Source organism: Anabrus simplex, chromosome 10 (assembly GCF_040414725.1).
Source record: "Anabrus simplex isolate iqAnaSimp1 chromosome 10, ASM4041472v1, whole genome shotgun sequence".
NCBI classification, from domain to species: Eukaryota; Metazoa; Arthropoda; class Insecta; order Orthoptera; family Tettigoniidae; genus Anabrus; species Anabrus simplex.
The window spans coordinates 9785491-9809073 of NC_090274.1; the positions used below are offsets into that span (position 1 = coordinate 9785491).

A 23583-nucleotide genomic window follows, 5' to 3' on the forward strand; every position below is an offset into this window, starting at 1 on the left:
AGCTTTGTCGTAAAGTTTTATTGTTGTTATGAAGTCCTCGAGGCTTGTGATATCCTATACATAGCTCCATTAGTGGCTGCGAACCGTCCAACTTTCAATATAGTCAATATCGAGTCCTTCTTTGTATCTCACTGATTTTCTCACGTGAGCCGGACGGCTATAGGGTTGCCATTTTAGAGGTTTGCCCACCAAATCTGGTGTCATTTAATGTCTGCCTAGTGAGGTATTTTGGTGTTGCGGTTAGTGGAAATATTAACAAGTTTCGTAAAGTAGGCCTAGACAGTTTTGTGAGAAACGATGTGGAGAATTGCAGCTGGTGATAGATGCTAATACACGCTGTTGAATATCTCAGCGTTTTAAGATGCAGCTGGACAAGACTGTAATAAGACCATAGGCGCCGACCTCGGGGGAGCTTTGCAATCAATCAATCAATCAATCAATCAATCAATCTATCTATCTATCTATCTATCTATCTATCTCCCAGGTAGCATAATCCCTACCAACTGTTTACCTAGCCTGTTCTTAAACGTTTCCAAAGAACTTGGAAATTTATATCGAGTATTTCCCTTGATAGCCGACCCTGTGGTGTAGGAGTAGCGTGCCTGCCTCTCACCCGAAGTCCCCCGGTTCGATTCCCGCCCAGGTCAGGGATTTTTACCTGGATCTGAGGAGCTATTTGACGGTGAGATAGCGGCCCCGGTATAGACAATTAAGAATAACGGCCGAGAGGATTCGTCGTGCTGACCACACGACGCTTCGTAATCTGCAGGCCTTCGGGGCTGTTGCGCCCTGGGGTTTGGTTTTTATTTCCATTGATAAATTATTCCAATCTCTTACTTCTCGGCCTATAAGCGAATATTTGCCCCAATTTGTCCTCTTGAATTTCAACTTTAATTTCATCTTCTAACCTTTCCAAATTTTAAAAGCTTCATTCAAGCTTATTTGTCTACTAATGTCATTCCATGAGATCTTTCCACTGACAGCTCGGAACATACCACTTAGTCGAATAGCTCGTGTCCTTACTTCCAAGTCTTCGCAGCCCGAAATTTGCAAGATTTTCGTAACGCTACTCTTTTGCCGGAAATCACCTCGAACAAATTGAGCTGCTCTTCTTGGGATATTTTCCAATTCTCAGATCAAGTAATCTTGGTGAGGGAGCCATACACTACCTGGAGTCTCAACACAGACTTACAAGCCCTCTCCTTTACATCCTTACTACTTCATCACTTTTAACAACTTTTTGTAACAACTGAAATAGCCTGTTTGGTTCAGAAGTGTTGTTGTTGTTGTTGTTGTTGTTGTTGTTGTTGTTAGTCGTTTAGTCGCTTTCGACTCTCCGTGACCCCATAGACCAAAGTGCGCCATTTCTTCCTGTCGTATACTATTTTCCGAAGTCTTTCTAAATTGAGAGCCGTGGCTTCCTTGATGTCATCAATCCACCTCATCCGTTGTCGCCCTCTTCTCCTGTTACCATCAGTCTTCCCCAGCAGTAAGGTCTTTTCCAGTGAATCATGTTTTCTCATAATATGACCGAAGTACTTTAGTTTTTCACCTCCCAGTGAACAGCCTGGGTTGATTTCCTGTAATATGGACTTATTAGACCTCTTCGCAGTCCACGGAACTCTAAGGAGTTTTCTCCAACACCATAGTTCAAATGCGTCTATTCTTCTGCGCTCAGCCTTTCTTACTGTCGAGGTTTCGCTTTCGTACATTGTTACTGGGAAGACCATAGCCTTCACTATACGAATCTTCGTTCTTAAAGTTACGTCTCTACTCTTGAAAACGTTATCAAGGTTGGCCTTTGCCTTCCTCCGAAGGAGCAAGCGTCTCTTAATTTCATGGCTGCAATCGCCATCAGCAGTTATTTTGGAGCCCAAATAGATGAAACTAGGAACAACCTCCATTGTTTCACCATTTATATGCCAGGAGGTGATAGGTTTAGTTGCCATGATCTTTGTTTTCTTGACATTCAACCTTAGTCCAGCTTTTGCACTTTCTTCTTTCACCTTCATTAGTAGATACTTGAGTTGTTCTTCACTTTCTGCCAACAGGGTGGTGTCATCAGCATATCTAAGGTTATTTATATGTATCCCACCAATTTTAGCTCCAGTTTCTGTTTCATCTAATTTGGCATTCCTCATCACATACTCTGCATATAAGTTGAATAAGTAAGGTGACAATATGCAGCCTTGATGTACACCTTTCTCAATCTTGACCCATTCAGTTGTTCCATGTAGGGTTCTCACCGTAGCTTCCTGATCAGAGTAGAGATTTCTCATAAGGCAAATAAGATGATCTGGTACTCCCATAGTCTTGAGTACTTGCCACAATTTATTGTGATCGACACACTGTCTAGTATTTGGTTGTAGCATTTTAAAAATGGAGAGTACCCCCAGTATATTTCGAAAGTCTATGCCTGTGAATAAGACTCATAGTGGTAAAGGTATGGCGCAGAAGCATGGACAATGACGGGAAAGATACAAGAAATGTTCAGAACATGCGAGAGGAAAATTTTAAGGTTCCTTGCTTTTCAATTGCTTCCTTGAATTCAGAGCTGCCTCTCGACAAAGCTTACCAAAGGAATATAAAACGCTGGACTCAGTGGCTCGGATAGTTGAGGCGGTGGCCTTCTCTCCCCAACGTAGCGGATTCGATCCTGGCTCAGTCCGGTGGTATTTGAACGTGCTCAAATTCGTCAGCCTCGTATCGGTAAAATAACTTCTGGGGGACGAAATCGCGGCAGCTCGGTGCGTCTCCGAAAACCGTAAACGTAGTTAGTGCGACGTAAATCAAATGACATTATTATTATTATTATTAAATAGAAAACAGATGGCACGTACACAAACAATAATTCATCTAGAATAAAATCAACAGTGGATATAAACAAAAGGTTGAAGCGTGAAAACAGTTAAATAGGGTAATTATTATGGTAGATTCATGGACATTTGCAATATTATATACAATCGGTAAGTACCTTGGTTCGAATCCTGTTGATTGAAAATATTTTCACCATCAGAATGTTGGCAAGCAGGTGGAGGTTTAAATTCCAAACTTCTCCGCAGTGCTCATAGATGACGCTGTTGATGGTGATTCGTCCGTCGGGCTAGGAGTGCGAACGAAGCAGCCGTGGCCTTAATTAAGGTACAGTCCCAGCATTTGCTTGGTGTGAAAATGGAAAATCATGCAAAACCATATTCATGGCTGCCGACAGCGGGGTTCCAACCAACTATCTCCCGAAGGCAAGCTCACAGCTGCGACCCTAACCGGTGTGTGTCACGATTTTATGACCAGATGCCCTTCCTGACGTCAACCTCATCAGAGGAGTTATTGAGATAAATAATGTGGTACATGATAGGAGGAAGGGAGAGGGTGAAACCCGGTGTCGGCACATAACCTACTCCTCGCGAATAACACCAGGGGGTCTGCTCAAGGTTTAATGATCATCAGGTGTGAAGGAAGCAGTGTTATACTTTGAACCTCCCTCTTTCGAACAGCGCATGTTATCTCTTATACTTTACGAATTATTAAGAAATATTCGGTACACATAATACATTGCATCGTCGGCAATCAGAGGTACACCGCATACCGATTTTTGAGACGTTTCAAGTCCAATTGCTATCGACCATCTGAAAACACAGCTCAAATTATCATATTCGATTTGTCACTAGCGCGGAGCTGATTTACCACAATTCATCACTGACAGTAGCTGGTTGTTCACGTTCTCACAGTGCTTGAGAGAAGCAGAAGGGAATAAAGTGGCTTCTTCACGTGGGGGTGTGTATGAGTGAGAGCAAACTGGGCCAGAACACTTCCGGAAGTAGCTAGAGGTATGTAGGTTCGGTCCCCGATGTAGGCCACCTCCATTACCGGTAATGAGGTTTGTAGTAGTGGTGTATGGAATTATCTGGGAATGCTGTTTCTTCAGAGGTCTAGGAAAACGAGCACCAGGTCACTGACGTCCATTTAGGGCAAGTCTCAGACTTGGTCAACTCCTCTTCTGATGCGACCGCGGAGGTTCTTAGCTTTAAGAGGGTGAGGAGAGCGTGCCCTCTCATAGCCCTTCTATTCCTTATTAGAAGAGGCGGAACTCCTTCACCCTTGTCGGATAATATTGATGATATTTAACAATTCTGGAAACAAGCATACAGTTCATTTTTTTTCTCATAGCGTACCAAGCAACCGATGCTCAGGACGAAGACCTGCAGATTATCAGGTTTCATGTGGTCAGCACGACGAATCCTCTCGGTCGTTATTCTTGGCTTTCTTGAGCAGGGCCGCTATCTCACCGTCAGATAGCTCCTCAATTGTAATCACGTAGGCAGAATGGACCTCGAATCAGTCCTCAAATCCCTGACCCGACCAGAAATCGAACCCTTTACCCCTATAGCATGGAGACGGCCCTATTCCCTTAAGGTTACCAAAGAAAGACATTTAAAAATTAGCTCTCGTACGTTGTGTTCGCTACACGGAAAAGCGTAGAATCATGGGATTGTTTTTGGGCTTAGAAGATGAGAGAGAGCGAGTACTGCTCCCCTCTTAGTAGCCTCTTACGACATGCACTTCATCCTCAGAAGAGATAAAGAATTCCGATAAACCGAAAGGGACGTATCAAGAAAAGAATAGTTAGGCTCATAAAATGCGAGAAATTGGAAGACATCGATACGCCTCTTAGCCGGCTCCGTTGTGTAGAGGTCCTGGGCTCGTTTCCCGGCTACTTGAAGGAGTTTAATTCTGAACTGAGAAGTTGAACGGGGTGAAAAAGCTCAACAACAGGTTGCCCAATAGAATACATTTCTTCCTGCCATCTGGTGGAGTGAAACAAAACGTGGAAATTGGCATGGAAACAGCCAGTATGGCGTCTCAACGCCGTAACTGAGAATGTAAGTACCAGTAAGTTAGCGAGTATCTTCTAACCGGCACAATGCTTTTGCAATGCGATTTCTATGAAGATTAGGGATAGGCCTATTAGAACTCCTAACATTTATATAACACACCCTGCATAGCTGTAGAGCGGGCTAGGCACCACTAGCATATATTAGGGATAAGGCCTATTAGGACACCTAACATTTATATAACACACACTGCATAGCTGTAGAGCGGGCTAGGCACCACTAGCATAAATATTAGGGATAAGGCCTATTAGGACTCCTAACATTTATACAGCACACCCTGCATAGCTGTAGAGCGGGCTAGCCACCACTTGCATAAATATTAGGGATATGGACTATTAGAACTCCTAACATTTATACAACACACCCTGCTCAGCTGTAGAGCGGGCTAGCCGCCACTTGCATAAATATTAGGGATACGGCCTGTTAGAACCCCTAACATTTATATAACACATCCTGCATAACTGTAGAGCGGGCTAGGCACCACTAGCATATATTAAGGATAAGGCCTATTAGGACACCTAACATTTATATAACACACACTGCATAGCTGTAGAGCGGGCTAGCCACCACTTGCATAAATATTAGGGATATGGACTATTAGAACTCCTAACATTTATATAACACACACTGCTCAGCTGTAGAGCGGGCTAGCCGCCACTTGCATAAATATTAGGGATACGGCCTGTTAGAACCCCTAACATTTATAGAACACATCCTGCATAACTGTAGAGCGGGCTAGCTGCCACTTCCATAAATATTAGGGATACCGCCTATTATAACCCCTAACATTCATACAACACACTCTGCATAACTGTAGAGCGGGCTAGACGCCACTTGCATAAATATTAGGGATACGGCCTAATAGAACTCCTAACATGTATGCAACTCACCCTGCATAACTGTAGAGCGGGCTAGACGCCACTTGCATATTAGGGATACTGCACATTAGAACTCCTAACATTTATACAACACACGCTGCATAGCTGGAGAGCGGGCTAGACGCCACTTGCATAAATATTAGGGATACGGCACATTAGAACTCCTAACATCTATGCAACTCATCTTGCATAACTGTAGAGGGGGCTACTCGCCACTTGCATAAAATATTAGGGATACGGCCTATTGGAACTCCTAACATGTATGCAACTCACCCTGCATAACTGTAGAGCGGGCTAGTCGACACTTGCTGCTCGATTAAGTTTGTCTTATAACCTACTATTATTATTATTATCATTATTATTATTATTATTATTATTAATATTATTTCGTCTTGTTTCCAGATTTCCTGTACCGACACAACGTCACCTTCGACAATGTAACAACTGAGGTGGAGATCCTCGACACGTCCAAATGTGCGGTGAGTAGATTCTTTACAACAAACCCCAGCGCTAATTATTTTATTTATTGTACATTTTATGCCCTACATTGGACCAGTGTAGTCAATTGTACACAGGATTTTTTTTTTTGATTTCCGGTCAGCCGAATATTTCTTCATTCTGAGAGACACTGCCTCCATTTCTTCAATTGAAAACACCCTCCTATTAGACCTTTCATTAATCTCGGTATGTAGCTTGGCGTGTGTGTCTTGAAGTATCTTAACTTTGTCAGTTTTGTTCCTAAGATCGTCTGTTGTTGTTTGGACTTCTTTAATATCATCCGTAATTTGCGTAATCCATTAAATCTTGGTCTTGCTATTGCATAATTTTTTTCAATTGTGCTTTCACTAATTCTTGTGTCAGGTGTTCTGATAACATGTCCAAAGAATGATGTACGTTTATCCCTAATAGTGCTCAATACCGATTCGGTTTCGTTATAAACTTTTTTTATATGATGATATTGCCCATTAAGTTGACATTGTTTATTTAAGCATGTCGGAATTATTCTTCTTTCTGTCTTAAGAGTTTTGTCTGTTTCACATGTGTTAGTAGTTCTAAAAATGATTTCACTGGCATAAGTTACGAAGGTCGAGTCCAAGTTCAGTGTGCGAGTGAGTGTGTCACAAAATGGAAGTCAACAAGCAGGAGCAACGATCGTAAGAAATCGTAAGAAATGCACGCCAAAGCCATGCAGACCTGCGGGAAGCATTAGCTGTGCTTGTTATGCCCTATAGAACAGTGGCGAGGTGGGTGGAGACGGAGACGTTCAGACGGGGTAGAGTATCAACTGCCGATTTGCCTCGCCCAGGCCGTCCAGTGTCCATGGACAAAGATGTACGCATAATGGTGATCAATCAGTGTTTATTTCGAAGGTCTGTAACCAGTGGTGATTTGTCCTTTGTACGCAGTCGTGTGTTTTTGCTGTCTATACCATAATAAAACAGTGTTTATCAATGGCCTGTGTTCTGTCACTTTCCTACGAGAATCTCCTGAAGTCAGAATTTGTCTTTAGGCACTTTGTATAAGTACATGTCCTATATTTCCAAATTCACATCTTAGATTTTCCGTGTTGTCTCCTGTTCGCGAGAAATGAAAGTAGTTGCCATGACTTATGACTCGACCCTGGTATTTCAGACTATTTGACCTGGTTTTTAATGTCTTAATTTTGCTGCTGCTATGCATAAGCTTTTATTGTATGTAGTCTTGGTCATGGAGTTTGCCTTAATTGATTTATCCTATTACGCCAAGCTGGTTTCTCATTAAGATTATGAGCTGTAATTCCTCCTAAATTTGCGATGATAATAATAATGATAATAATGAGCTGTGTGTGTAAGTATATATACCCTGGTACGTCGATCCAATCAAACGATCTACAGTAGATAGAGGGGCCAGAGAAAAGAAAAGAGAGGAAAACATAGAGGTGGCTTACCAAAGCACCCTGAACATAGAGAAAAAGTGCTTTTCTCTAACTACCAAAATTCATGATTAGAACACCGTCGTCCTCCATGGTTAAATGGTTAAGGTGTAGGCTGTTTGTTCAAGTGATCCCGGGTTTGATTCCCGGCCTGGTCGGTGACTTTAACATTCATTCGTTAATTCCGATGGCTCGTCAGCTGAGTGTGTATGTGTCGTCTTCATCATTAGAACTGTTCGTCTCCATAGCGTAACGGTTACTGTTATTAACTGCCATCTGCGGAGACCCGGGTTCGATTCTCGGTACTGCCCTTGGCAGGAGGCATGGTACCTGCAGCCTACCTGTGCCTGAAAAGTGCTGGATGAGGACGTGAGTTTACTAACTAGTGCTAGAATTTATCACATGCAATGCCCCTTCCTCACAGACACGCAGGTCGCCTCTAAGGTGTCGACTTGAAAGAGCTGCGCCAGGTCCTGTTTTTATCATCAAGTCAGTATCTCTTTTTGCGTCAGTATGCCTTATCCTCTGCAAAAATGTGCAATCGCTGAGTTAGAGCAAACACCACTCAATCTTATTTGTCTAGCCATCTCTCCACTGAGAGCTCCTCTCCTTAATCCCTAGTCTTTCCAGCTCAATGTGTGTAATATTTTCGTAACTCTGGTCTTTTTTCGTCCTAAACCCGTTAGTAATTTCGGGTTGGTTGCACCAGTTTGTTATTGATCTCTCCTGATGTGAATTAATCAAGCTGTGCAGAGACAACTCACTGTCAGCTACATTACAGTTGACTGGTGTGCAATTTGCATGGCTTCTAGTGTAAACTTTTGCCTCGTTTCAGTCAGGATGCGTCGTAACCTCACAGGGCATGATGGAGGAATATCACTACGAGATATATCGATTAACACGTTAAACGATTAAGAACGCATTTATCGTAAAATTGGCGCTAACGATCAAAATAAACAGTTATAGACACTAATAAATGCATTTTATTCGCCATAGTTTGGCCTAAACGGTTTATTTAACTTTATCCTGGATATTTAACATTTAGAGATACAAACGTGCTTTCTTTTAATGACATGTCTTTAGATTAGTCGGGAACAACGTGATCTGGGTATATGGGCGTCAGAGGGTTGATCACACTGATAATTTGAAAGAAATATTTGGTATCTAGCGCCGTTCCCACTTAATCAGCTGCCCAAGTTAGGCACTCAAACATGCAGAACAAAGATCATAAATATTATTCAAGAAAGTAACGATTACAGTGAAATATGCTCAGAAATAGATGACTATGGCACAATGTAAGTCTAAAAGGACATTATTGGGATTTTGTTAAATTATAAAAAAAGTCAATAAAGAAAGAAAGAAGGAAGGACTTCCAAACAGAGAAGTAAGACGCACGATGTGGTGGCTAATGAGCTTGTATAAGAATAAGGGTTTAAGAGAGAAACATTACGACAACTATTGTTTATTTTGTGCGGAAAAAATGGAAGAGGCGCACCTATTGAAAGTTTGTGTGAAAACCGATGCAATCAGAGTAAAATATCTGGGTAGATAATATTTTAAACAATTAGAAAGAGAGAAAGAATTCTACCCAATTTTTAAATTATTAAATTAATAAAGAATGGATGTATCTGAAGAATATGTGGCACAAGGAAATACGAAACATAAAACAAGCAGAAACGAAAATAATGAGGGATAAAATACACGTTTGCCGTAGAATATGTAACATTGTATTATAATTGGGATAAAAAGGAGAAGGTAATACCACGTGAAATGGATATAATTACTAGTACGTTTAAATATAATGTTTAATGTAGCTCTCTTCCCAGGTTCAGAGGGTCCGGAACTAAAACATCGGAGAATTCTCTGCTTCGTCCACGACTGCCAGCAAACCTCTCAGGACGTTTCAGTATGTGTCCCAGATTTTCAATTTTTATTTTAACAACGTACGGTGAATTGATTCAGTAAATGACAACTTTCCTGGCAACGAAGAGATGTTCTAAATGAAACGGATAATAGAATTCAAGTTGACACCTGTTATTAAATTATAGAACCCGGGCGAACTGAAGAGGGCTGTGGTAGGCGGTGCTGCTAAATCTAGACGTTTTTTCAGCCGGTGCCACATAGAATATTACAATATTGAAGGAACGATAGGGAATACTAACATTAATTTTATGGTCGCAAATTCCTCTCAGAAGGGAGGGTCCCTACTGTGATCCCTAATCCCTGCTCAGATTACGGCCATGGTGGTCATGAAGGAGACAGGGACAGAGGAAGAGTATCGAACTGGCGGTGTGAAGAGCGGGCTGTGTACAATTCAGCAGCCGCACCTTGTCGCATTATTTAAATGAAACTCGTCTCGTAACACTTCATCACGGAGTGAGCTCACACCTGGCCGCGTGATGGATGTGTACATTCATAGTCGGTTCATGATAGACAACCTCCTATGTGACAAAAATATATAATTGTACAGGAGGATGAGAAAACATCACCACCATCTGTTTAGTATTTTCACGGTTTTAGCACAGTGCGAATTAATATTTAGTATCTAATGTTAATTTGGCTTCCGAATTCTGGTTATTGTTTGGGCGGTACGTAAAAGAATAATAGAAACACCACATAGGAGGATTTTTTCGTTTTTCAATACAGGCTGATGAATAATACGTCTTACTTTATAATGCATTGCAACCTTTATTGAGCTTAAATGGGAATACATAACTTATATGTAATAATTTGGGAAAGGGTGTTTAGGCACGAATACAGCAGGTTATGATACAAACGTATTTGAACAAGGCGCAAGTGAATCCTAGCCCGCACAACGGTTCTGCACTGAGATTTGCATAAATATTAGCGATCTGAACTATCAGAACCCCTAGAGTGTCTGCTACCAACTCAACAGTTCTGCAGTGAGATTTGCATAAATATCGGCGATCTGAACTATCAGAACCCCAAGAGTGTCTGCTACCCACACAGCAGTTCTGCAGTGAGATTTGCATAAATATTACCGTCCTGAACTATCAGAACCCCTAAAGTGCCTTCCACCCGCACAACAGTTCTGCAGTGAGATTTGGATAAATATCAGCGATCTGAGCTATCGCAACCGCCAAAGTGTCTTCTACTCGCACAACGGTTCTGCAGTAGAGTTGCATAAATATTAGCGATCTGAACTACAACAACCCCTGAAGTGTCTTCCAGTTGCACAACGGTTCTGCAGTGAGAGTTGCATAAATATTAGCGATCTGAACGATCAGAATCCCTACAGTGTCCGCTACCCACACAACAGTTTTGCAGTGAGATTTGCATAAATATTACCGTCCTGAACTATCAGAACCCCCAAAGTGCCTTCCACCCGCACAACAGTTCTGCAGCGAGATTTACGTAAATATTAGCGATCTGAGCTATCGGAACCCCTAAAGTGTAGCCTATGGAACTCACGTAGATAACTGCAGAGTATGCCCCTAGTTCAAATACCGTACGACTGCATTCTAACAAATTGTATTCGTGCCTAAACATCCTTTCCTGGTAATAATGAATCACTACAATGGGAACCTCCTGTAACCGGTTTACCGTTTTTCTTGTCTGGTTTGAATTTAAGATTATTGTGAAGGAGATGGTGTTCTTTTTCATTTATACATCTCACCTCTTGCAGGAGTTAAAATGCACTTTTTGTATCTGATATCTCAGATTCATACGAGGCTTTAATAATAATAATAATAATAATTGTACCGGGCGGTACACCTCTACACCGTTTATTTAAAAGTTGCGCCAGTTGATACTCCTCTTCTGGAGGAAGGTTGAACTTTATCTACTCTATTAATTCTCTACTTTCTCAGAAGATGTCACCACGTGGAAAATTTTGAGTTTTTGAACTGTGTCACTTTTGATGTGTTTTTGTTTCGCTTGAAGTAAGAAGTGTGAACTTTCTCTTCTAGAGGACACTACTGAAGATCAACAATAGTGCACCCTAGTGCGGAGTCAAAGAACTATTTTGTTGGAGAAATTTTTATTTCAAAAGTTTGTTTCTTGTTAAATTTCTTTCTGTTATGGTTTAAGTTGGCTGTTTACCCCTCTTTTTCCCCTTGTTTTAGATTTATCCAATCCCGAATTTCTTTTAGTAATTTCTGACCAATCTGGTGTATTTTCCCCCAACTTGTATCTGTTGCGGGGTCCTATCCAATAAAAACATTGTGGGCGGGTGTTTTCTTTCCCCTAACGCCTAGAAACTTCCGCGAGAGTATTTAAACTGCTGATTTTTGGGTCTCTGGGCCACTTCTGTTCCATCTTTCAGTGTGTTAAGTACCTAGCAGGAGGCGGGAGCCGCCTCTTTCTTCGGCAGCGGTCAACAATAAGGTAATGGCCGATTAAATAAATTCTTTCTTTTCTTGCTCAGCAGTTTAACTCTCGGGGCGGGTGCGAAGCGTTCCACCATGTAACCTTTTCCTAAAATGTAACTAGTCTTTTCTTCTATTCTCTTGAAAAGCTACATACTGGGATAGAGAGTGCTAACCCTCTCGAGCTCCCACTCATAATGTTTTGAGGTGAACTTATTGTTTCTCAACCTATTCTTCCGTAATGTAATGTAAATTGCTATTAAGTCACCTCTGTAGTATGGGATTAGCCCTTGTAATAACGGCCTAGTGCCAAGGTAGGTTTTAAAATCAAAGTGTATTAGGAGTGCAAGTTCGCCTCCTCTCAAATTGTTTTAGAGGTCATTTAATTAACCTGCTTTTCATTTAATAGACCTCAGTAGATTGGGTATTTTACCCCTGGGTTTGTGTCCGTTGTGGACAACTTGAAGGTGGAGTTTGGTGTGGCCTGGGAGAGGCTTAAATTAAAGAGCGGGTGGCTCTTTTGGAAACGGAGTGTTGTGTGCCTCGAGGAGGCTTAACTGTGTAATTTGGAGCAAGTGCTCCAGGGTTTGATTGGGGTCTTCTGCCCCTTTGTTAAAATTTGTATATCGGAAAGTTGGGCTAGTTGCTCAAGAATTGTGAACTCTGGGCTCGAAGCCCAAACTCTGTAACCCCTGTAATTGTACATTTCAAATTGTGTTTTGGCTACTAAGTACCTGTTCTTTGTTATTACTTAATATTGAAAAGAAAATATAACCTCGTTAAATTTTACATTAACTTTGATTCCGTAGTTTGAAAACCCATTCACGCCCGCACCTTCTTACACCTCTATCTACCGCTAAAACACGGTAACAAGTGGTAGCAGAGCGTGGTTGAATGGGTCTCAATTTAGCCCCTTTTGACGGCTAAACATTGTTTGTTCCGAACTCTAACTATTTTCCCAGTTGCTGGAATTTTTTGAGTTTTTCAAAATTGTTCTGTCACCATGCCCGGCCCTCGCGATGTTCTCCTTCTTAACTATTTGCGCAAGGAGGAGTTGATCTATGAATTAACTATCAGAAATGTGCAATCTGGAGGCACGGTTGCAATAGACACTAACAAGCTTAGAGAGTCTCTTGATTTGCCCATTTCCATCCCCAATTTGGGAGAGAAAGAAATTGACGACTCTCTTTCCACGATCACGGAGAATATTACTGGGCTAGCTTCTGTAGTTAGTTTTTTTGATGAAAATGATCCGTCTCCTAATCAAATTAAGCGTGTGCAAGGCAGGCTATATCATTTTTCGAATAGGGTTAACGATCTGTTGTCTCTAAAACTGAATGACGTTCAGAGGAAGGAAGCTAGTACGCTCCTGGAAAATATTTCTGAATTATCTAGTAAGGTCACTCAATTGTTAACTGGGGAAGTTCCTCCCAAATCTGATCAACCCACCATAGTGAATGCAGGTAGTGAGGAAGCGCCTCCCAAGGGAGAAGTTAATAGGATAACCGTTGCTGCTCAAACTATCCCTGCCCCATTGGACAACGAATCTGAACGTCGTGCATCATTGAGTAACATCCGTTCTGAATTGACTTCCTTGCCATTGAAACCTTTACCTACTATGTCACCCGGATTTAGTAGCTTGCCTCATCCATTGGCAATGTTGCTCAGAGGTATATCCAAGTTTTCTGTTAATACCACCAGTGACGTAACTTCATTTTTAAGATTTCTAGTGGAATTTCAGGATCATGCCCTTGTTTTTTCTCTGTCTCCGTGTCAAATCTTGCAAATTATCTATCCGTATGCTATTGGTATTCTCTCCGACAAAATAGTAAGAGCCATAGCTGAACAGTCATCCATCGAAGATTTTCATGCACATCTACTTGCTAATTTTATTCCTGCCCGCGCAAGGTCATCTCTGATTCAGAAATACTATTATCGAGTACAGAGGTTGGATGAAAACTTGGCTGATTTCATACAAGACATTAAGTTTTATACCAGGGTGTTTGCTCTTCACTTCCCTGAGGACCAAATTGTACAAGCTATTGTGGAAGGCATTTCACCATCTTATAGGTCATACTTGTGTTTTGCGGCGTGCCCGCAAACTTTTTCTGAACTTGAAGCGTTGGCCGTCTCAGCGGAAGGAGTTAGATACGCCGATTCTTTGCGTGTAGCGAAAGAACCCCCGCCTTCCTTTAGTAACACTCGGCCTCCACCTCGCCGACCAGTCACACCCCGTAAATGTTATGCTTGCGGGTCGCCTGACCATCTTCGCAATAAATGTCCTTTGGTCAAGTCTAGTAGGGCAAATAATGGAGCTGGTTCATCACAAGGCTGTTTTAAGTGTGGGGCCTTCTCACATATCGCCAAGAATTGTCCGAACTCAAATAGCACCCCCTCCTGCTCAACTTCTGGTGCAAATTCCACCTATGCCAATAATAAAAAGTGACTAGTGGCTTCGGTTGAGTCGACTAATCCATCTTCCCGAGACTCAGCCCCTAGTAAACAGATTGTAAATGCAGAGAACGATCAGCCTTCAAATTCATCTTTTGAATGCCCTAAAGAATGTCTTAGGATTGCGGCGGATACCCCCGCACCTGTTCCTTTTCTTAAGATTGAGTTAAATAACGAGCCTATAACAGCTCTCTTAGATTCAGGTAGTGTTTGTTCGATTATTGCGGCTGAATGGTATTCTAAATTGAAATCGGTTTGTAAACTTCCTGACTATGTCTCTTCTCCTGTTCAATACGTTTCGGCTAATTCATCTCCATTAGAAATTCTAGGTTCCTTACTGGTCAAAATTCGTGTTTTTAAGTTTACATGGAAAATTAAATTGTTTGTGGCCAAGCAATTGTCTTGCCCCATTATATTGGGAGCTGACTTTATCTCTCACACTGGTCTTGTGCTCGATCTCAAGTCTAGGTCGTGCACATTCAAATTTGCTTCTAGTTGTAAAATACCACTATTAAAGTGTAATTCTGTGTCATGTTCTTCTATTTCGCCTACCCAGGATGAGATGTTGTTAGACCTTAGACATCTACCTGAGGAGCAGGCTGATAGTATTCGCAAACTGTGTCAGTCGTTTCCCGAGGTGTTCTCTGATACTCTTGGTGTTACTGACCTTATTGAATACAAAATTGAGGTTACGGATTCGATTCCTGTCCGTTTTCCACCGTATAGGCTATCTCCACCTAAAATGAAGGCTCTGAAGGAAATCATCGATCAGATGTTGAAGGACGGTATTATTAGGCCCTCTAAGTCAGCGTATTCTTCGCCTATTTTTCTAGTACCGAAACCCCAAGGAGGCTTCAGGCCTGTCATTGATTACAGGGCTCTCAATCGGAAGGTGGTGTTACAATCTGTGCCCCTTCCCGACCTTCATTCTTGTTTTTCATGGTTTCGTAAGGCCAAGTTCTTCACCATCTTGGACTTAAATCAGGCCTATAATCAAATTCCCCTTGCCGAAGAGTCTAAACACCTTACAGCGTTCGCCACGGACTGGAATTTATATGAATACAACCGCGTGCCTTTCGGGCTCCCCACGGGAGCAGCTGTGCTCACTAGGCTGCTAGATAGGGTCTTCTCCGACATCAAATTCGAGTACTTATATCACTACTTAGATGATGTCGTAGTATTTTCAGAGACTTTTGAAGAACATCTAGATCATCTGCGAGAAGTTCTTGATCGCCTTCGTAAGGCTGGGTTAACTGTTAAGTTGTCCAAGGTTGCCTTTGCTAAGCCCTCTATGTCATTCCTAGGGCATATTGTGTCACCCGATGGTGTAGCAGTCGATCATTCTAGAACACAGGCCATCCGTGATTTTAAACCTCCCAAGGACATTAAAGGTATCGCCAGGTTCATTGGTATGGTGAATTTCTTCAGGAAGTTCATTCCTAACTTTGCTAATAGAGCGGCGCCCTTAAACCTTCTTCGTAGGAAAGGCATCAAATTCGAGTGGGGACCTTCTCAACAAGCCGCTTTTGAAGATCTGAAATTAGCTCTCTGTAATGCCCCTGTCCTTGCTATGCCTGATTTCTCGAAGAAATTCATTGTCCAAACCGACGCATCGTCGTCAGCAGTAGCGGCAGTCCTTCTTCAAGAGACTGAACTAGGGAGGCGACCCATCGCCTATGCGTCTAGGACATTGTCGGCTCAAGAAGCCAAGTATTCCATCTATGAGCTCGAAGGTTTGGCAGTCTTATTTGCCTTAGAAAAGTTCCGTCTCTATCTGGAACATGTCAAATTCGACCTGGAGACAGATAATCAAGCCTTAAGCTGGGTCTTAGGTAGGCCGCGTCGTACTGGTCGTATAGCCCGCTGGGCTATTCGTATTTCCGCCTTCCAGTTTGATGTTAGACATATCAGAGGTACCGAAAATGTTGTTGCTGATGGACTCAGCCGTATGTTTCATAACGACGTCGAGACCCACGAACCGGTCGACAGTTCATCACCTTCCGAGTCCATGCTATCTGAGGTTAATGCCATCCTAACAGATGCTCCCATGCTTTTTAGGGATATCGAGAAATACCAACGTGAAGATCCGACGCTGGCTCCGATAATGGAAACCCTTTCTTCTGGGGAACATGTTGTCCCTTATGTTCTGAGGAATGGTGTTTTATGTTGCCCTTCGAGGCATGATAAGATGATGAAAGTTGTTGTTCCAGCAGTTCTTGTACCAATGATCTTCAAGTATTATCATGAGACCCCATTAGGAGGGCATCTGGGTATCTTTAAAACTCGTGAAAAGATTCGTGAAATGTTCATATGGAAAGGTATGGACGGTGAAATTCGGGAACTTGTAAAAGCTTGTAAATCTTGTTTGATCAGTAAACCCACCATGTCCACTAAAGTAGGCCTTTTGTCTTCTCATCAAGCGTCGCGCCCCATGGAACGCCTGTATATTGATTATGTAGGACCCTTCCCCCAGTCGAAGGGAAATGCCAACAAATTCATCTTTGTATGTGTAGATGGTTTTACCAGATTTTCTTGGTTATTTCCGACTAAGCTGGCTACCGCTCAGTCCACCATTACCTGTCTAAATTCTATTTTTGCTTCTTTTGGTCCGTGCCAATATATTGTATCTGATAATGCTAAGGCGTTCACATCAAATCTTTTTCGTAAATTCTGTTTTGACTTGTCCATCTCTCATGTAACCACTTCTGCTTATTACCCTCAACCATCTCTGGCTGAACGGGTTAACCGTAATCTCAGGTCCGCGCTTATTGCCTATCATCATGAAGATCATTCTAGGTGGGACACGTCCCTGCATTGGTTAGCTTTTGCTTTGAATTCGGCGGTTCATGAATCACACAAGTTTACTCCAGCTTCCTTGATGTTTAAGTTTGTTCCTAACACGCCGCTCTCTAACCTCTGGTCTCTGAGTGACATTCTGCCCGAGACAATAGATCCGGATAATATTAAAGATCTTTGGAAGAAGGCTAAAGCCAATCTTAAGGTATCTCATGAAAAGGTTAGGGAAAGGTATGATCGTGGACGGAGACCCACCCCTTTAAAGGTAGGTGACCAAGTAATGGTCAAAAATTTTGTTCCCGCGGGCAAGCTTGCCCCCAGATTTCAGGGGCCTTGTATCATTCTCGATTTTCTTACGCCGGTTACCTTATTGTTAAGTAATCCAGCCACCGAGAGGATATTTAGAGTTCACCTGTCCCAGGTGAAGCCGGTGTAATTTCTGTGTTAACTTGCTTTATATTATTTTGAAAGGATATGAAGGTTATATTTCTTTTTTTGAGTTTCATTTTTAAGGCTTTCTGCACTACCTATAATATTTTGTTTCAGATGTAAGCATTTTTGTAAAACCTGTCCCGACCCGTTAAACTGCCATTCTGTCCTTTCCACGGCCATTACCACGCTCCCGTCTCCTGCTCCACTACACTCAGTGGCTGGCTTAGATGAAATGCCAGGGATATCTGCACGCCGCTGGCCCCTCAATCTCTTTACATGCCTGTGCCCTTAAAAGAAACATGATGGTCCAACACAATTCTGCCGCCTAGCTTTAATGTTTCAGTGCCCCCGCAGCCGCGCGGCGCCGTGCAGTAACTGGGGAGGGGGATGGGCCCCCTCCTCTCCAGCGAGGACGACATGTGCACGGCGAGCCGGAGCTCTCCTCCCGGCCAAGGCTGATGTGCGGCGCACGACCTGCTACTTGCCCGCAGCCTGTATATGTTCACCGCGGGCGCGGCGTGCTTCAACACCTCTGCTCCCCTCATAGTGCGGGCGAGCGGTATCTCAGGGTACTTAAGGGGTCCGAGCGGCCTCCTTTTGGACGCAAGCTGCAACGGCCGGTCCGGCCATCCAACTTCATCAACATCAACTACATGGACAGTTACTATAAGAGATAACTACACTTGGGAATTCAACAGCAATATTTGGTGGACATTGCAAATTTTTCCTTCACTTTTAAGTATTAAAAGCTTATCTTCAGAAATTCAACTATAAACATAAAGACTTTACTTCACCTGCAACAACAAAATTTTGGAACCGACTTAAGAAATTTCTCAAATACTTTTGCAAGTTATCTTAATCTCAACATCAAAACTTGGAACTTATTTTCAAACAAAAGTTTATGTTCTTCTGTGTTACCCCTTGGAGGAACTTTTGGGGGGGGGAGGTCTGTACCGGGCGGTACACCTCTACACCGTTTATTTAAAAGTTGCGCCAGTTGATACTCCTCTTCTGGAGGAAGGTTGAACTTTATCTACTCTATTAATTCTCTACTTTCTCAGAAGATGTCACCACGTGGAAAATTTTGAGTTTTTGAACTGTGTCACTTTTGATGTGTTTTTGTTTCGCTTGAAGTAAGAAGTGTGAACTTTCTCTTCTAGAGGACACTACTGAAGATCAACAATAGTGCACCCTAGTGCGGAGTCAAAGAACTATTTTGTTGGAGAAATTTTTATTTCAAAAGTTTGTTTCTTGTTAAATTTCTTTCTGTTATGGTTTAAGTTGGCTGTTTACCCCTCTTTTTCCCCTTGTTTTAGATTTATCCAATCCCGAATTTCTTTTAGTAATTTCTGACCAATCTGGTGTATTTTCCCCCAACTTGTATCTGTTGCGGGGTCCTATCCAATAAAAACATTGTGGGCGGGTGTTTTCTTTCCCCTAACGCCTAGAAACTTCCGCGAGAGTATTTAAACTGCTGATTTTTGGGTCTCTGGGCCACTTCTGTTCCATCTTTCAGTGTGTTAAGTACCTAGCAGGAGGCGGGAGCCGCCTCTTTCTTCGGCAGCGGTCAACAATAAGGTAATGGCCGATTAAATAAATTCTTTCTTTTCTTGCTCAGCAGTTTAACTCTCGGGGCGGGTGCGAAGCGTTCCACCATGTAACCTTTTCCTAAAATGTAACTAGTCTTTTCTTCTATTCTCTTGAAAAGCTACATACTGGGATAGAGAGTGCTAACCCTCTCGAGCTCCCACTCATAATGTTTTGAGGTGAACTTATTGTTTCTCAACCTATTCTTCCGTAATGTAATGTAAATTGCTATTAAGTCACCTCTGTAGTATGGGATTAGCCCTTGTAATAACGGCCTAGTGCCAAGGTAGGTTTTAAAATCAAAGTGTATTAGGAGTGCAAGTTCGCCTCCTCTCAAATTGTTTTAGAGGTCATTTAATTAACCTGCTTTTCATTTAATAGACCTCAGTAGATTGGGTATTTTACCCCTGGGTTTGTGTCCGTTGTGGACAACTTGAAGGTGGAGTTTGGTGTGGCCTGGGAGAGGCTTAAATTAAAGAGCGGGTGGCTCTTTTGGAAACGGAGTGTTGTGTGCCTCGAGGAGGCTTAACTGTGTAATTTGGAGCAAGTGCTCCAGGGTTTGATTGGGGTCTTCTGCCCCTTTGTTAAAATTTGTATATCGGAAAGTTGGGCTAGTTGCTCAAGAATTGTGAACTCTGGGCTCGAAGCCCAAACTCTGTAACCCCTGTAATTGTACATTTCAAATTGTGTTTTGGCTACTAAGTACCTGTTCTTTGTTATTACTTAATATTGAAAAGAAAATATAACCTCGTTAAATTTTACATTAACTTTGATTCCGTAGTTTGAAAACCCATTCACGCCCGCACCTTCTTACACCTCTACCTACCGCTAAAACACGGTAACAATAATAATAATAATAATAATAATAATAATAATAATAATAATAATAATAATAATATGATGATGATGATGATGAAGAGTAAGAAAAATAAGACAGATTTGGAAAGAAACAATATAAGAGAAGAAGAAGCAACAAAGAAAGAAAGAATTTTAGGAACAAAGTGTTAAAAATGGAATGAATCCAAGGTCGGGAGGGAAAGAAGACATGAAGGAGCATTGGAGGAAGGAGAAGGAACAACAAAGGATGAAGCATTGAAAATGTCACGTAGGACTAACTACTTCTTCACGGCTTTTGGAGACGCCGAGGTACCGAAATTTTGTCCCGTTAGGAGATCTCTTACGTGCCATTAAATCTACTCACAGGAGGCTGACGTATTTGAGCACCTTGAAACACCACCGGACTGAGCCGCGATCGAATCTGCCAAGTTGGTGTCAGAAGGCCAGCGCCTCAACCGTCTGAACCACTCAAGCCGGCTTAAGAACTATTGAAACATTCATGGCATACTATCTTCTTCTTCCTATCTCGTGGCAATACAGTATTGTTTTCCACACAGTCAGTTTTAGAGAGACATTTCAAACTTGGAATATCTGTCGCAACGTGATCTCCAGATTTTGGGTCCATGTCTGAAAGACTGAAGGTTTGTAGGCACATCTTCAAAATTTAAATCAAAAACTTACACTTGTATGGATTTTGTAGCCTGGCTGCCTGTCCTCATTCAAACAACATAATACGCTTTTCCGAAATATCATGCGTTGGTATTAGCATATGAGAGATACTGTATTCTGTCATCAAGAAAAGGCAATGACACATAGGAGTATTCTTATGTTCATAGAATTATCACTCATGCAATTGTTCCTCTCGTAGGAGGTATTCACCGTTGTATAGAAATAGAATTTCGAATCCATTGATACAAAAAAGTCAAAAATGAATTTTCCTTCTCATCGGAATTTGTCTATCATCGACGACAATATATTCATAGATAGGAAAATCTTCCTTTTCGTGTGCTTATCTGTAAGTCACTTTTTTTTTTGCTCTTATTAGCATCACATACTGTCACCCCATCAACACAGTAATTGAAACTGAGAGGACTTCTGGTCTTTGTGAAATTTACACCCTTACTTTTCAGCCCGTATTCCCTCATATGTTTGCTGTATATCTCACCACTTCGTCGTGGTATTTTTGCAGTCGCACACAGTCCTTATTATAATTATATTACTTCAAAGTGTAGAATACAACACCATCCGCAAGAACTTTATCTGTAATTCCAGTCCCTAACTCGTTCCATTTATGAATATATAATAAAAATCAGAGGTCCAATAACAGTGCCTTGCGGGACCCCGGGCACGTTGAAATAATTTGTTTTCAAGACAAATCAGCCACATACAAATATTCCAGAATGTCGTGAGGAGATTTTTTCTTTTTTGTTACAGCTACTTTTGTCAACATCATGTTCAATTATCTTAATAATCGTTAAGATACGGCATAAACGCTTATTGAATGCTGCCCTTTAGACATGGGTATGTACCCTTGCGAGTTTTCGTGTTTTCGTCAACAATTGCGCTGATATTCTCGGGGTCTATCGTTGACGGTTTGTGTAACTCAAGCAAAGGAAGCGAATAGATAGCAACTTTTCTCTTTTCTGCGTTTTTTCCGTAGATTTAATGTTCCATACACGTAAACCTCTCTTTAGATATCGGGATGGTTCTTAAGACTAGAGCGCACCCACAGACAGGCGCTTGCCAGAGGACTTTGCTTTTGAAGTGTGTATGCTGTAAATATAGAAATATCTGTGTTTTGATCCTTTCTCGTAACGAAGAAGGGAGAGAGTGTTTTCGTAAAGTCTCCGGTTCCCAGGCAGCAAGCGCTTGTGTCTGTATTAAACAAGCAGATGAGGCCATTGACGTAGCTTACGACTGTGGATTATAGGATGTAAATCAATCTTGTTTCGTGGGAGAAGGTCGTGCACATTCCTGGGGGAGATTCACCGTTACAATATTGTTCTGGTCGTTGTTAGCACCTCAGCAACAGCGTTCACTTCGGTCGAAACCTGCGATGTTATGGTAATCGAGGACTAGGCTTTACATCCGGGTCGTTCATTATTCCCTTTCGCTCTCATTTTTTTCGATTAATCGATCTTACTCGTATTTGTCCTCAGTTGGATAGTAATGTCCACCTCCGTAATGTAGCAGTTAGCGGGTTCGATTCCCGGTACTGCGTGACATTTGAGATTGGCAGGAGGGCTTACCTCCGTCCGAAAAGAGGTGCTCCGCGAATTTACGTTTTGTTTAGCTCCGTAGCTAAGTGGTTATTTAGCACGCTGGCCTTTGATTGAAGGAGCTCCTGGTTCGATTCCTGCTCAGGTCGGGGACTTGAACCTTCATAGGTTAATTATCCCTGGTTCGGGGGCTGGATGTGTGTGCGTCTTCAACGTTAGAATTCATCCTACGTAGGGAGTTCTCCTCAGAAACGCGCAGGTCACGTATGGACGTCAGCTTGAAAGACGTGCAGCAGGCCTTACGCCTTTACTATACTCGTAATATTCATTGATGGGGGCTAACGACCGGTGGTGGTTGTGGTTATTCTTAGGAGAAACTACAACTGCGCAACCATCCTCTATTAACACTAAACAGAGTGCTGATGGAAGGAATCCAACACGTCGAAAAGTGAAGATATCGGCCACAAATGGCGTGAAAATGAAAGACTCCCTAGGCATGGACACGCAATACCGTCGAGGTCGGAAAAGAACAAGAGTTGACCAAAGGAGGTCGCATAGGATAGATGAAAGTGAGGAGTCGAGCATAAGTAAGTGGAAGCAAGGCCAGGACTCAGGTAGGGAAATCCTGGTCCCGAACCCAAGTTCCATTCAGGCACTTCTTACGCTAGGCAGGGGATACTGTAGGTGTATCGTAGTGCCCCCATCCACAGGGGATTCCCAGGACAGGACGCCAAATATCGTAAGAACGGGGGGAGGGGGGGTTGCTAATTTCGCCAGCACGTAATATATTATTATTATTGCTGCTCTGTGAAGTAATAATGTTTTACATTCATGTTTAGACTTTATTTAAAATTTAATATTTCCTATATTTTATAAATAAATTATAAGAACAACAGGCCTAATTATCACTGTCATATTAAAAAAAACATAAACATATTTTCAACTGTGACTTTCCCATTTCCTGTTCCAATATTAAGCAAATCAGGAATATATATAAGTTAATATTTTTTCAAAATATTTCTGGAACATTTAATCGTTTTAGGAAAATATTCTGGGAAAGATTCAGGTGTATTTTGTGCTGTTAGGATATGAGAGTATTTAGGGATTGTAGTAAGGATGTAAAGCAGAGGGCGTGTAAGTCTCTGGTAAGACCCCAACTAGAGTATGGTTCCAGTGTATGGCACCCTCACTTCATACGAGAACTGGTAAATAATTCAAAGGAAAGCAGCACCATTTGTTCTGGGTGAGAGG

General features: G+C 42.0%; 1 protein-coding gene across 1 annotated transcript in view; it reads left to right on the forward strand.

The window, feature by feature from the left end:
- LOC136882032 (ras-related and estrogen-regulated growth inhibitor) overlaps positions 1-23583 on the forward strand; it is a 252515-nt gene that overhangs the window by 199499 nt on the left and 29433 nt on the right. The window contains exon 4 of the mRNA XM_067154536.2: positions 6173-6249. Coding sequence (XP_067010637.1) covers positions 6173-6249 — 77 coding nt within the window. The remainder of the gene's footprint in view (positions 1-6172; positions 6250-23583) is intronic.